Source organism: Photinus pyralis, unplaced genomic scaffold, assembly GCF_008802855.1.
Source record: "Photinus pyralis isolate 1611_PpyrPB1 unplaced genomic scaffold, Ppyr1.3 Ppyr1.4_LG3b, whole genome shotgun sequence".
NCBI lineage: Eukaryota > Metazoa > Arthropoda > Insecta > Coleoptera > Lampyridae > Photinus > Photinus pyralis.
The window spans coordinates 26,000,952-26,014,434 of record NW_022170510.1 but is presented as its reverse complement, the minus strand read 5'-3'; the positions used below and the strand labels follow the sequence as shown (position 1 = coordinate 26,014,434).

The following is a 13,483-nucleotide window of genomic DNA, read 5'->3' as shown; positions in this document are numbered from 1 at the left end:
AATGAAAAAATTGGAGTATCTCTTTAAAACTAATTAGATTACTTGCCACATTTTTATTTTACTAAATGTTCTGCCATTCAGGAATTTATTAGTAATACATAAATTTTATTATAGAAATACTGCCACACGACAAGACTACTTATCTTCTGTTATTGTTTAAATATTATTTAAACAATACTTTCGTGCAGTTGGTCACGAATTAATATGCCTGCTTCTGGTAAAATAATCTCCACTGGGATAAGTGGAACCGCGCTAATTTAACAACAATGACTTTGAAGGGTATTTAAAAAAAGAACACATTTAGTACCTATAAGCATCATATTTGTTCAACTGTAAACTACAATATTGCTGTAAGTAAAGGAATGCACTAAGCTAGCGTTGCCAGTTTTTTTTTTGGCTATCTAGGACAAATGCTCATTTGGGCGAAAAACACGGGGCAAGTATATACCAAGAGACTAAAGTGTGTGTTTTAATAGCACGATAAAAAATTCTTTCACGTTTATCGATTGTAAGATTTGTAGGGGCATAGAGTAAATAATATATACTCTATGGTAGGGGGTCGTAAATTCATAAAAATTTCTTTTTTTATACGTATACGTCCAATTTGACATTTCGCTGATCATATTCAAACAGCGACGTATTGTTTCGTTGCTAGGGGCAGAGAAGCGGAAAACAGGCAGAGAAATTTTACTTCTCTCTCTGCCTCCTTTGCACCTCTCTGCCTCTTTTGATTTCTATGCCTGTGTTGTTTAGCCTCATCGTGCATTTCATTGGCTTGCTTCATCTGGAAATTATGATTAACTTGAACAGCTTTCAAAATGTTCTTCGCTCTCAACATCACTGCTGTCCTTATCTACAAACAACTCCTTTTTCCCTCCCTTTTCTTCTTTTTAGCGCATTTCCACAAAAATAAAAAAATGCGCTACTGTGGCCACTTTGTCCGTACGTCCGTCTGTTTGTCTGTCCGTCATCCGTTGAGACGCTACTAGTTCTTTATCTTAAGAGCTATTGTTCTACTTTGCGCTATTTGGATCGTTATGGTGTCGAGGCTTGCACCAAGGAAGGAATTTTTTCTGCTTTTATTGCTAAAAAAGTTATTGTAAAAAACCACCATTTTTTACATGTTCCATAATTTTACACTTTTACCGTTTATTAACGATCCTAGAGATCGTTTATAATTTGTATTGCTGTCTGTTGGTCTGTCCGTCGGTTCCTTTGTCTGTCTGTCCATCTATCTGTCCGTGTGAACGATAGCTTTGTTTAGAAATGACCAATCGCTTGACATCTCCGTTAGTTATGAACTGAATTGCATGAAATTCAATATGTGCACAGCTTTAGGCATATAATACGCAATGCCAAAAGTTGAGTCGAATCGATTCAACATTCACAGTCACCTTTTCGCATCTCGACCATTTATAACCCGAATTGCAAATTTTTTTATTTATAAAAGTATTTGAATGAAATAATAGTTATTTACATATGAGTATGGTAAATCAAGGTTTACGTTAACGAGTGAGATGTTTACTGCCGAAGCGTAGCTGAGGCAGAAATTTCGAAACGAGTAACGTAAGATGATTTGACATACAAATAATGTAAAACATTTTCTTCACTACTAGCGTCTGATGACATGATTATTAACCTTTTTTCCACTTGTAAAGTAGGCTTTCTCGGCATTTATTCAAAGTGGTTAATAATTTTTTATTATTAACTAGTAGTCAATAATGAGAACTGTCATGCTGTCACTTTTAGAAAACACAACCCGAAATTTCGCTCAATGAACGTTTAGACAAGTTCTCTAAAACGAATAATTGCCACCATTCGCAATTTCCAGAGAAATTACATACCTAAAATGATCACATTTTGAAAAAATTCGAACGAAATTACTCTTTGAAAAATCTCAATGACAGAACAAAATACGGCCTGTTTGACTTGTACTTCACGTACTTGATTGACATGTTAAATTAAGAAACAAACAATTCTGTCCAACCGTTAACTCTCTTATCAATATAATATGTTAATTTAGAGGATTTCAAGTGCTAGTAGTGAAAAAAATAGTATATATACCACGGTAGAGAAGTCTATTACTTCGCACCTTACACCCCTCGGCGCAAGCGCCTCGAGATGTAATCTTGGTGCTCAGGCAATAATAGTGGACTTCTCTACCTTGATATATAATGTACTATTTTCACCATAGAAGCTTCGCATGAGGTACATGAACCGCGAAAATGCGATTTTAAAAAAATGTTTGAGTGTATGCGTAACGCTTTCTTGTCAACACAATACAGATCGCAATTTTCACGCAATCAAGTTGAAAATGGAGGGTAGTTATAGCTCTTACGAAGATCTGGAAGCCTTATTGTTTTTGGTGAAAATTGAAAAACAGGATTCCGAGATTTCGCCAAGCACCTTATTACAGGACACCATTTTGAAGTTATCTAGTCTAAAATTTCAGAAGGGTTAGGTATATTTTATCTCAGGAACTCTACTGTTGGCGAGTGTGAGCGAAAATTGAATTCAGCATATATAGGATTTTTTTTTGAAGTGGAAGTTTTATTGAGATGATGAAGACTGCACCCAATGGTGTAAATATTAACTTTCAGGTAGGCGCTTGTCGTTTTTTACGGTTTTAGCGTTGGTACTTGTGCAATTTACTTTTTGATAATTCCGTTTTCATTCAAGAACGTGCGATGTATAAAATCAATAATAAATACACGATACATGCTTTATTAAGAAACGAGATTCTTAATAATATATTAGCACAATGCCAAATTAAGTCTATCAATATACAACAAAAACATTAGTGTGCTTTTACATTACACAACAGTGTTATTCTTAAGAATACCTTTTTCTATAATTTATTATTTTACATTATTTGTACATTTTATGAACAATAAAATTATTTAGAAAACTTGCTACTGTCTGAATGTGATAAATTAAAATCTACAGCTGGACAAATTCAATAACAGGCACTAAAAATAAAAATAATTAAAGAGTTTTGGAATTATTCCTACTTTTCGGATCAATACTGTTAATCGGAGGTCGCGGAAGTATTGAAGGTTGGGATTCCATTTTTGATGGTGGAGATTTGGGTTCGTCTACAGACTTAAAAGATACTTTTGTTTCATTTTTTTCATTGGGCGTTACTGGAGTGTCATCCTCGGACGCTTGTTTCACTTCCGAAGACTTTGTCGCTTGTGCTTCTGCTTTTATTTCTCTTTGTTTTTGTAGGGCCTTTTCGATTTTATTTTCCACTTCCAAAATTTCCTCTTTTTCAAGAAGATCAATGATTTCATCCACTTGCTTACCGCTTAATTTAACATTTTCGTTTCCTATTAGCTCGATCACCTAAAAAAATACTTATATCAGATGGACCATTAAGAAATTATTAATCGTTCGTTTTTTTAATTGATTGTACATATTGTAAAAACTAAGGCAGATAATTACTTAATGTAAAATTGAACCTTATTCTGTTATGTAAGTCAAGGTCAAGGTTAGAGCATACATCCAACTATTTTATATTTAATTTTGAAATAGAAGATCCTATAATTACTACTTACCTTAAGTACGTCTTCGACTTTAAGAGAACCATCAGAGTCATCATCCATTTTCGCAAGGACTTTTTTAATTTGTTCCAATCTAGAATAATCGGGAAGCGTCTTTACTTTCTTTATTGCATCCAATATCTCATCAATCTCCAGCAATTCCTCCTTCTTCTTATCGGTGCTCTCAGTTTCGAGATCTTTTTTCAACTGCTTCTCTTTGTTTTGTAAATGTTCGACGGCCGTGTCCAATTTTACAATCATTCTATTGATCTTTTTGAAGAGACGTTGGGCAGCTTTAGTTTCCTGCACTGCCGGTTTTACCTCATCCGCAGTTGCTTGCTTTAATTCCTGAACATCTTCTTGGTAATCGGCCATTTCTTCTTTGAGATCTTGAATGACCTCTTTTTCTACCACAAACTTCTTTGTATCCTTAGAAATATTTTCTAAAGCATGCTCAATAACTTGCAAATCGTTAGCCACTAATTCCTCAGTCTTAGCTTCTAAAGGCTTCTCTGTTGTCACAGACACAACTTTAGCAGTGTCCTGAAGATGAGGAGTTGCTTCGGCCGTAATAATTGGTGCTTTATCCACTAAAACTTCTTTCTTCTCCTCCTCTATTTTTTTCAAATGCTCCCGTTGCTCCTTCCTCTCTTCCTTAATCTTCCTTTCCTCTTCCTTAATTACTTGTATCTTAATCTTATTGTCAATTTTACCCTCTTTTTCGCCAATAGCGACTTCAGTTTGTGCTCCTATTGTCACAGGCAAAACAGAAATTGTAGCCTTCAACTGGTCATGTGTCGGTATCGCATCGGGTAACATTAAAGCTCGCGATAAGAGCAGTAATGATGGAGGCACTTTTTCGTTTAAACTTAAATCCAACCATTGTGCTAACTGACTTCTCAATCGTACCTCCGGTAAACCATAAGCACGCATCCCCCTTGCTCGACAAGCTTGTTGAACTTCATACAGTGTTAAGGAATCGATACCTTCTTTTTGGATCATTTTGTCATCCGCGGCCAACGAGCGAATCTTCATTCTTAATTGAAAACGTAAAAAATTATTTGTTCCCAACGTTTGCACTTCCAGTACTTTGCACAGTGCAATCAGTTGGTTGCGCGACAGGGAATCTAAGGTTATTTCGTCTTCAAATAATTTCGAATATTTCATTATTTCCTGATTAGTAACTTCGGCGCCACTTTGTCGTACTTTATGAAACCATTCGTTAAATTCTTTCGCTTGCTCGGAGTTGTGATCCTTATGTTCCACAGCCATATTGTCTAAGGTTTGTTGCAAAAATTTTGCCATTTCTAGCTTTACCTTTAGATTCTGTTTAATCTTATTTTCCTTCTCGGAGGTAGTTTCAAATGTTGAAGGCAACATACTCGGAAACAGCTTAATGAATACTGGTAAAAGGAATTCCATAAAAGGTACTATAATGAATACTGAAAAGGGAACCAATCGGAACATGTCGCCTACTGTTCTTACCAGCAATCGGTGTTCCCTTCTGGTTAAGGACTTTCCTTTCAATAAACGCCATACTAAACCTGAGGATATTTTCACGTCTATAAACAATAATCTAAAACCGTGGTAGTAATGAACTAATTCGTCGATAATTTTTTGCTTCAGTGATTTCTTGACAACTGCTTTGGGCGGTGCGGTTGCGGGTAACTCTTCTTTTTGTTTCTTTATTTCTTGAACTGTGACTTCAATTTTTGATGACGGTTTTAAAGGTTCCTTGTCAAAACTTATATGTGTTAACGAAAAATTCCTAATTGCAGAATGAAGATAATTTGGTCTTAAATTATTGTGCGATGACGTTGTGTGGATAAGACTTGTCGGAATCGCAACTTGGAAATGTACCGACGAATATTTTTTTATTTGATCACTCTCGTTGCATAAACATTTTAAAGCCCGATTTGAATGAGTGGAACCTAAAATTGGATAAAATTAAGACCTTGAAATTAGGATTTTCGGATAATCCATTATTACAACATAATTACTTACGTTTCAGTAATTTGTAAGAGTGTGATGAACGAAGAAGGGCATGCATCTTAGAAAGGGTAGATTTTGTAAAGTGACAAGTACGTGGTAACAAGTGGCATGCAAGATTTTCGGTCAAATACACAATTTTCACATTCAATACGAAACTGTGTTAGGGGAAATTCCAATATTAGACGTGACGATGACAACTGACATAACCAAACGTAAAGAAACGTGAATTAAATAAGGAGGGAAAATGTAACCTCATTTTTCTGCCAACTGTCGGCTTTTGGGGGATAAACGCGGTGATCAGATGTTTATGACGTTTACAAAGCGTCAGAACTGCGTATTGAAAGCGGAAGGGGTAGTTCAATTTCAACAAAGTTACGAATCTATCTATTATGCATATTATATTTAATATTATTAATACAGCAAAGAAAAGTACAACTAATGTCAAGTGCTTATAACGAGCCCTATTCATTTCTAAAGAAAAAATATACACTGTGTCCCAACGAAAATGTGTACTTCCTAAAACTCGGCAAAATAATGTTTTGACAAAAATACAAAAACCGGTCGGATTTATATGGACGGGGGCTGTAAAGAACAAGTAGTTGATATGAATGTAGTAGACGGTAATAATTAATGAATGTAAAGGTACATGATACCATAATGATGATACCAAAGATTATGGATATATCTTTGATGATACTCAAAGATAATTACTTATCCCACACAGCAAAGATAATACTACAACAATATCTTTGCACTCAGGGAGCGCGGCGCGCCTCGCTGCCAGGTGGAAAATTCCACTATATAGGTCGTATACCAAACACGTCGTTTCTTCTCCTCCCAGCCGACGCCGCAATTCTCTCTTGTGCCACAGTATTTGCTATTGAGCAGTTGCGTTTTAAGATGAGCAGTTCTGAGGATAAGGATTTGCTTTGATTTTGTGTACTCGAATGGAAAGAGAAGGAGGAGAGGGACAGACATCAGATGGGCTCTTTCAATAAACGAAAACAGTACAGATACAGAGGGAGTTTAACTACTTTTTTCCATATACCCCATTTCTCCATATACTAAAAGACCAGCAAAAATTATTTCGCAAGCGGCTATTCTAGAATGTTCTCGAACATATTTTCGTCATATTTCTAGGAAAAGTTACGTCACAGCTTCTTTCGTTCTTTATCGCCGATGGCTAATCTTTCATGCCGTCTCGATGTCTATCGAGATTTCTGGAATGTTCGCCACACTACCCTCCCCCTTAAAACTGCTGCGTCTCGCAATACGGACGACGGTGGTAACGGAGACACAGTCCCAGGCAAATCTGGTTATGTAACGCGAACTTGATGGCGGTACTTGCACGACGACCCCCTCGTGCATCATCTTTCATTCTTAAAGAAAACAAGTATAAATTGTGTACAACTCTTGTGCAGATAAAAGGGCATATTTTAACCGAAATAGCTTTTGTTTTGACATCACCAATGGATATATTTCTCGCAGACGTCTCAATCGCCCTTTGTGAGTACCTCTTCCGAAAATCCGTTCTTGAGGTATAAGGGAATATACCCGATCACGATAAGAGGTCGAGGAGGAGGGCTATGGGGATAAAAATTCATTCCTTTCGTTGAGACCTTTCATTAAAGTACCGTGAAGGATAAAATTAGTTCCACCCCCCTCTCCCCCTCCACCCCGTACTTTGATAACAGGACAGAAAGAAAAGGGCAGTAGTTGGTAGAAACCAATTGGTTGTCGTATGTAAAAGTTATGCACGTTTTACTTTCAAAAACAGCATATCAGGAAATAATTTGGGGGGGGGGGCTTTTAGACAGCGAAATTTGATGGCCGTCTGGCACACCTTCAAGGTATAGGTTACCTACTGCAAAAAATACTCTAGGCCCATTCCCCTAGAAGTAGTTCAAAACGGCAGAAGTGGGTCGGACGGACGGACAAAACGCAAACAATAGCATATTTTTTTTTTAATTCTTGAAAAATGCAGTAAAAAGAACAAATTCGTCTTACGAATGGGTTGACCGGTTCCTCTAGAGTTAAAGCAACATTTTCACCTCGGTGCTCTGGAATACTACCTCCAGCATATTGCGCAAGATGCGCCAGTCCAACTTATCTGATCTTCGGAATTGCCATCTTAGTAACGCTATGAATTTAGTATTGTTGTTTGCTGTAGCGCATTCCAAAAATATTCGTAACCAAGTTTGTCACAAGACCGATCTTTTGTTACCAGATCATAAAGAAATCGTCCCTGCTCCTGTAGGAAACACACGTTATCCACCTCGGGACATTGCAGATAGATTTCTCTTAAGCGCCCAAACCGGAACTTGACTTCTACGGCAATACCTTTGGACATCTTGACATCCTTGGCTACGTAGCGAGCCAAAGCGTATTCTGGTCCTTATTCAAGCAAACTTTAGACTCGTCACGGAAAACACTAAGCGTTCCCTTTGCATTCCATCAGAGGAATGTGGGATAAATTTAGCGAAAGTGGATTGTCGTAGACTCGCTTGCCTCACTTTCGCTGCTTCCTCTGTTCCTCGGGCTTATTCTGCCCACGTAAGGAGCCAACCGATTCATGTGCACTACCACTGGTTTTCCTGGTAGTTTTCGTAACCGTTTATTCTCCTCACACTGTATACGGTCCTTTCCAAGCTCTTTTGTAACTTCAGGGATAGTCCGCGTCTTCTCTGGGGACGATACAACCAAACCAGACCTCCAGGTTGATAACCCACCAGCTTGGGCCTTCACGTCGTACCTATACTGCACTTTCATTTTATCGCTAGTTAACTGCATATTATGGCGAACTTTATTATGGATGGCACCCACTTTTGACGCAGGTTTTCTACATACCTACCCACTCGTTCCCCACAGTTTCTTCTTGGTCGGGTTTCGGGTACCAAACTGGAAATCGCACGGCAACTTGGGTTCCCGCGTTCCCGGCCAACACGCGGAAGCTGGACTTTGCCCGATAGTTTCCTGTATCGCGGAACGGTTCGGTATCAGGGACAAGTGCAGTTATTGATCCCAATCACGCTGATGGTCGGACACGAATGTTAACCAGATGCATTCCGTAGTTTTCGCTCATTGGCGGCACATCAAAGAAACCGAAAAATGAAATGAAGGTTAATCTTCCCTTCAGGAAGGCGACTTTTAACTTGCGCGGTTGGAGTGTTCCACGTCAGGGTTCATCTTCCGCTGCACTTGTTTATATCATGGACTTTGTACCGTTACCGGTAGTTTTATAAGATTGTAGGTAAGTTTTATCGCCATTTGGCTACTTATCAAATTTGTGAAAGCCGAACTTTTAGGGCCTGATGATGGCTTGTTAGCCGAAACATGTCGCTTTAGCTTTATTTTTCAACGTAAAATTTTTGAATAAATTGAATTTTATGGGGAAGGTTTTAAGTTCTTAAACGTGGATTATCATTGACCCTACCTCGAGTTAGAGAAGGAAAAATGGATACCCATTACCCAAAGAAGTATGGTACCACCCAGTCCTAGCCTAATGCTTGCGAGATTTGAAAGTGGTGCGAAACGTCGATTCCTACATTCCAACATGTTTATAATTTTTTCCCAGAGTTGCCAACTGTAAGTGTATGGTAAGTCGGCGCCCGGACCCTTAAACCTGATTACGTCTGAAAACATTAAACGTAATAGCTTCAATTCCAAAAAGGTTCCCTGTATGGATCGATGGATGGATATGGATCGTCATAACAACAGGAGGTAAGTAGGTACCTATAAATAAGCCAAAACCAGAGCAAAACATTTGAGATGGGTACCACCCAGAGACTTGTTATACCTAGACCGCGCATACAATGCCACTCGCGTATAAAAGAGTGATGCCAACATGTTTAGGCAACACATCATACTCGTAATGGCAAAGCGCGAACCAGTTTAGCAAGATCCTACATATAACCAGTCGAAATAACTAGAATCATAGCATTAAAATTTTATTCAATGGTAAAATGAAATGTGCTTATCGACATAAAAATGTTTATTGGCTTTTAAACAATACTCATTTGTTGTATAAATGTCTAATTCTCACATCTACTTCGTTTATTTTCTTATTTTCGTAATGAATACGTATTGTAAAGAATACCTTCAGTATTAAGTTTATTCACTGCAGCCTGCAGGACATGATTATGATATATATGATGATGATATGATCTTGAAGTGCCAAAAACAAATTACATCCGTGGAGGTTTCTGCGCGACGTACAACAAAGACGCCGACTAAACAAATTCATATCTCTGTTACACTATCGCAAAGATTGTTTCTCAAAATATTCTTGTGCTTTTCTGCTTTTTCCATTTCATTATACATAACTATACCTAGATGTAAACTATCCGGTAAAAAAATACCTTATACGAAAATTTACACTAGATTACATTTATTTCATTATTACCGTTTATAACCTTTTCTGAGAACATTATGTGTCTAGAAAGTGTGCGTTTTCGATTCAGCAAAGAAATTTTAAAAAATACTGAAAAACTAGCCCAGTTCAGCGATATAATCCCAGCAAAAACAAATAGTGAAGATTGGAGCGCTAAAGTTCTTGCCTTTACGAGTTCGGTGGGTGGCCTACCATGTTGACAACATTCAACTTGAGCTATGCGCGGTCTAGGTATAACAAATCTCTGGTTCCACCAGGCACCAGGGTATACATAACTTTTACGACGATGCACAAATCTTTTGAGAGATCGCAACCGCGCGACTTTTTAAAAAGGAAAAAGCTCTCTTCGTCGTCTCGAGAGCAAAAACGCCTTTTTACATTACGGCCATCCTGGTTTGAATTGTTGTCGAGAGAGGGTAGGATAGTTCAAATTTGCGGTTTTTTGTGTTTTTTAATGAAGGTAATAATTTATTTGTGTTCTGTATTTTCTGTTTTTTTAAATAATTTTCAATTTTTGTTTTTAAATTGATATGATTTAACCTCAATGTGGAATGACGTTTTTGAAAAATGCCGTTAACTTTTAGTGTTTGAAATCGTGTTCATTTTTGGAGTAAAGGTTTCCTCAGTTTATAGTTATGTTTTGGTTACTATGGTCTTGGCCACAAGTTAAATTTATATATTTGGTCATTCGTTTAAATTAGTGGAACTTATAGAATTACTGGATGTGTCTATGGACTTTTATTAAACTAACACTTTTCGCCTCGCTTTTGGCTGTGAAGGGGGTAAAAACATTAACCAAATTAGTTACGACATCTATAAGGCTGTGATTGATCTCTAATTTTAATTATACTTGGAATTCCCGCACGAGGGCCAAGGTTACCTGTTCCCAGGGCGAAACTCTTTGGTTTAGAATCTATAATGAGTTGTGATTCATTAATTTCCACATATTTTTGTTGTTAATTTGACTGTCCATGTAATTTGTTGCTTTGAACAAAAGGGTTTAAATCACACCAGAGATGAGTCACCTGTTGTACAGCTTAACAGCTACCCTGTTTTTGTTACATGCTTGTTACCCCAACTTGTTTTTAACCTGCTTATTTATATCATGTTTTGTATATTTATCATGCTTTATTATCAATCATTTAAGTAACGCAACAAATTATTTTTTCTATTTCGGTGTCACAATGATGATTTTGTACAACTATTTTCGCCCGAAAACAGTTGTACAAAGACAGTGATTATAGTCGTTTTTTTTGGTAACTCATCTCTTAAGTTGGCAGTTACTGGTTAGTACAAGTAGGTACTTCGTTGAGTACTTCCATATATGTATTACATATATGGGTACTTCCATGTTTGAGCTTCAAAATGTCAGTCTTACTACGCTGCCAACCTAAAACTTAACGGCATAAAAAGTGTTCCCAACATAAAACATGTTAGTTCTAATGTTCCCTATAGTTTCTGATAATGAATTTTTTAATTAAATTAAAGCACCGAAATAGAAAAAATAGTATGAAAAACGCGTGTTACAATGCTTTATTGTAATACTCCTATCTTGCGGACACTCGTGGCTACGCTTCGCGTCGCCACTCATGCCCCAAGATAGTCGTATTACAATAGGTCGCATTGTAACACTTGTCTTTCAATATACTATTAAACATCCACAACATTTTCAGTTTTGTCTATTTGAGTTGATTGCAATTAACGTAAAGGGGCTCTATTGCTTTTATTCATATGGGCCCTTGATGTGATTTCTTTCTTATTTGAGAATTTTATGAAAATGCTAAAAAAGAAGGTGATTGAGAGTGATAAGCCATTACAGCACCTGAAGTACATGAAAAAAAAGTTTAACATGAGTGAAAGCTTCATCGCAAGACTTTGACTGTTGATATCTTTAATTTTATTGTACCTATACCTACCATATTAATATTCAGGGTGAAGGCTCCCATATACCTACTACGTAACCAACATTGTGCACACTTTAATTGTGGGATGATAATTTTTCATTGTATTGTACATTTTTGGTTAAATGTGTTTTTTTTGCCAAATGATGTAAGTAACTAGTTTCCTTTTAATATATAGGTAGGTACAATAGCCGCATCTTCCAACAATTTTAGACAAACATCAATGCTGAATTCGATTCTTTTTTAATTATATCTCTGCAATTCGCTCTAATTCTATGTAAATATTTATCGAGGAATGTCATTTCAAAATAGTTATTTACCCAAAATGAAACCTTCATTTCATGCCTACTTTCTGTCACGAAAGTTTCCATGACAGAGGCAGAGCAGATTATAGTTCGGGAGCCAGTTGCCATTTTTCACAATTTCCTATGGATGCATTTAGGACGTTCAGTATACTATACTGTGGTGCAGTCATGGACATTATAGAACGTTCCTTGAACGTCCACGTGAAGTACAGTTGATGTAACCTGGACGTTCGCGGGATGTTACTTTCGCACAAAACTGAACATCCCAAATATGTTCATGTTTAACATTGAATGAACCCCCTTTACTGGAGATCTCAGAGATATCCATTTAATGTACTGTGCGTACTAGGGCACGCGAAAATTAAAAATTCTGTCTTGAAACTAAAACTAAAACAAAAAGTTACATATATGTGCATTACGCGTTTTTATTCTTTGCACGTTTCGCTTCAAACATTTCTATATTGCCAATGTTAAAAGACATATTTTATACTGTTAAACTGAAATATATTCAAATATTCTAATAAATTGTAAAACTTACACAATTTGCGCTTCCTTAGTGTGCGTTTACAATGAACGTATACGTAAGAAATACATAAAACGTAAAAATTTCGCAAAGTTGAACTGTATTGAAACATACGAAGGTGTTTACAATGAACGTAATTTTTACGTACGTATATGTAAGCGATATGTAAGTCTTGCGCATAGTCGCAAAGGTTGAAAATGTTTCAAAGTTACGTACGGTCAAATATCATACTACTTGTAGTATGATCTTTGGTTTATTGTAAACAGCGAAGTAAATTTATGGAATCGATACGGATATGTACGAGTTACGGTTTATGAAATATTTACGTATACGTTCATTGTAAACGCACACTTATTGTTTTGCTTAGCGGTACACGGTACATGATAGATTTTGCAATTTGTTAACAGCATACACCTGAAAAATTGTAATTATTGATCAACAGATGTCCATAGACATTCGTATATATAATGGACCAAACATGTCCGTCCCTATAGGTCGACGGGTGCTATATACATATATATGGGACGGGAGGTCGGAAGCGGTTACTTACAAAGGGAATGTGGTAGCCCCCGAGAGGATTTTTCGGAGTGAAAACTTCAAACGCGCATTGCGGGTATCGAAAGTGGGTACTGACAAAGGGAAGGTGGTAGCCTTCGACAAGATCTTATTGATGATGCAGTCAAAACTAGTTTGGTCCACATGCAATGCAAATTGCAAATTGAGGGGAAAATTGAATAGTATCATTTCGTTTGTCCTGTTCGGTCTGATTTTCTCGATCCCCTTCTCTTCTAATCTAGCTAGGCGAAAGCTACAAATTATTCGTATAGGTA

At 36.9% G+C, this 13,483-nt stretch overlaps 1 protein-coding gene across 1 annotated transcript; it reads right to left on the bottom strand.

The window, feature by feature from the left end:
• Positions 1-2,839: 2,839 nt before the first annotated feature.
• On the bottom strand, positions 2,840-5,807 carry LOC116166838 (mitochondrial proton/calcium exchanger protein-like). Its single transcript, XM_031481998.1, has 3 exons — positions 5,547-5,807; positions 3,558-5,473; positions 2,840-3,345 (listed from the first exon to the last, which is right to left on the bottom strand). The coding sequence occupies exons 1-3, from the start codon at positions 5,590-5,592 to the stop codon at positions 2,986-2,988; spliced, it is 2,322 nt and encodes a 773-aa protein (XP_031337858.1). The 5' UTR covers positions 5,593-5,807; the 3' UTR covers positions 2,840-2,985.
• Between the last annotated feature and the right edge of the window lie 7,676 nt (positions 5,808-13,483).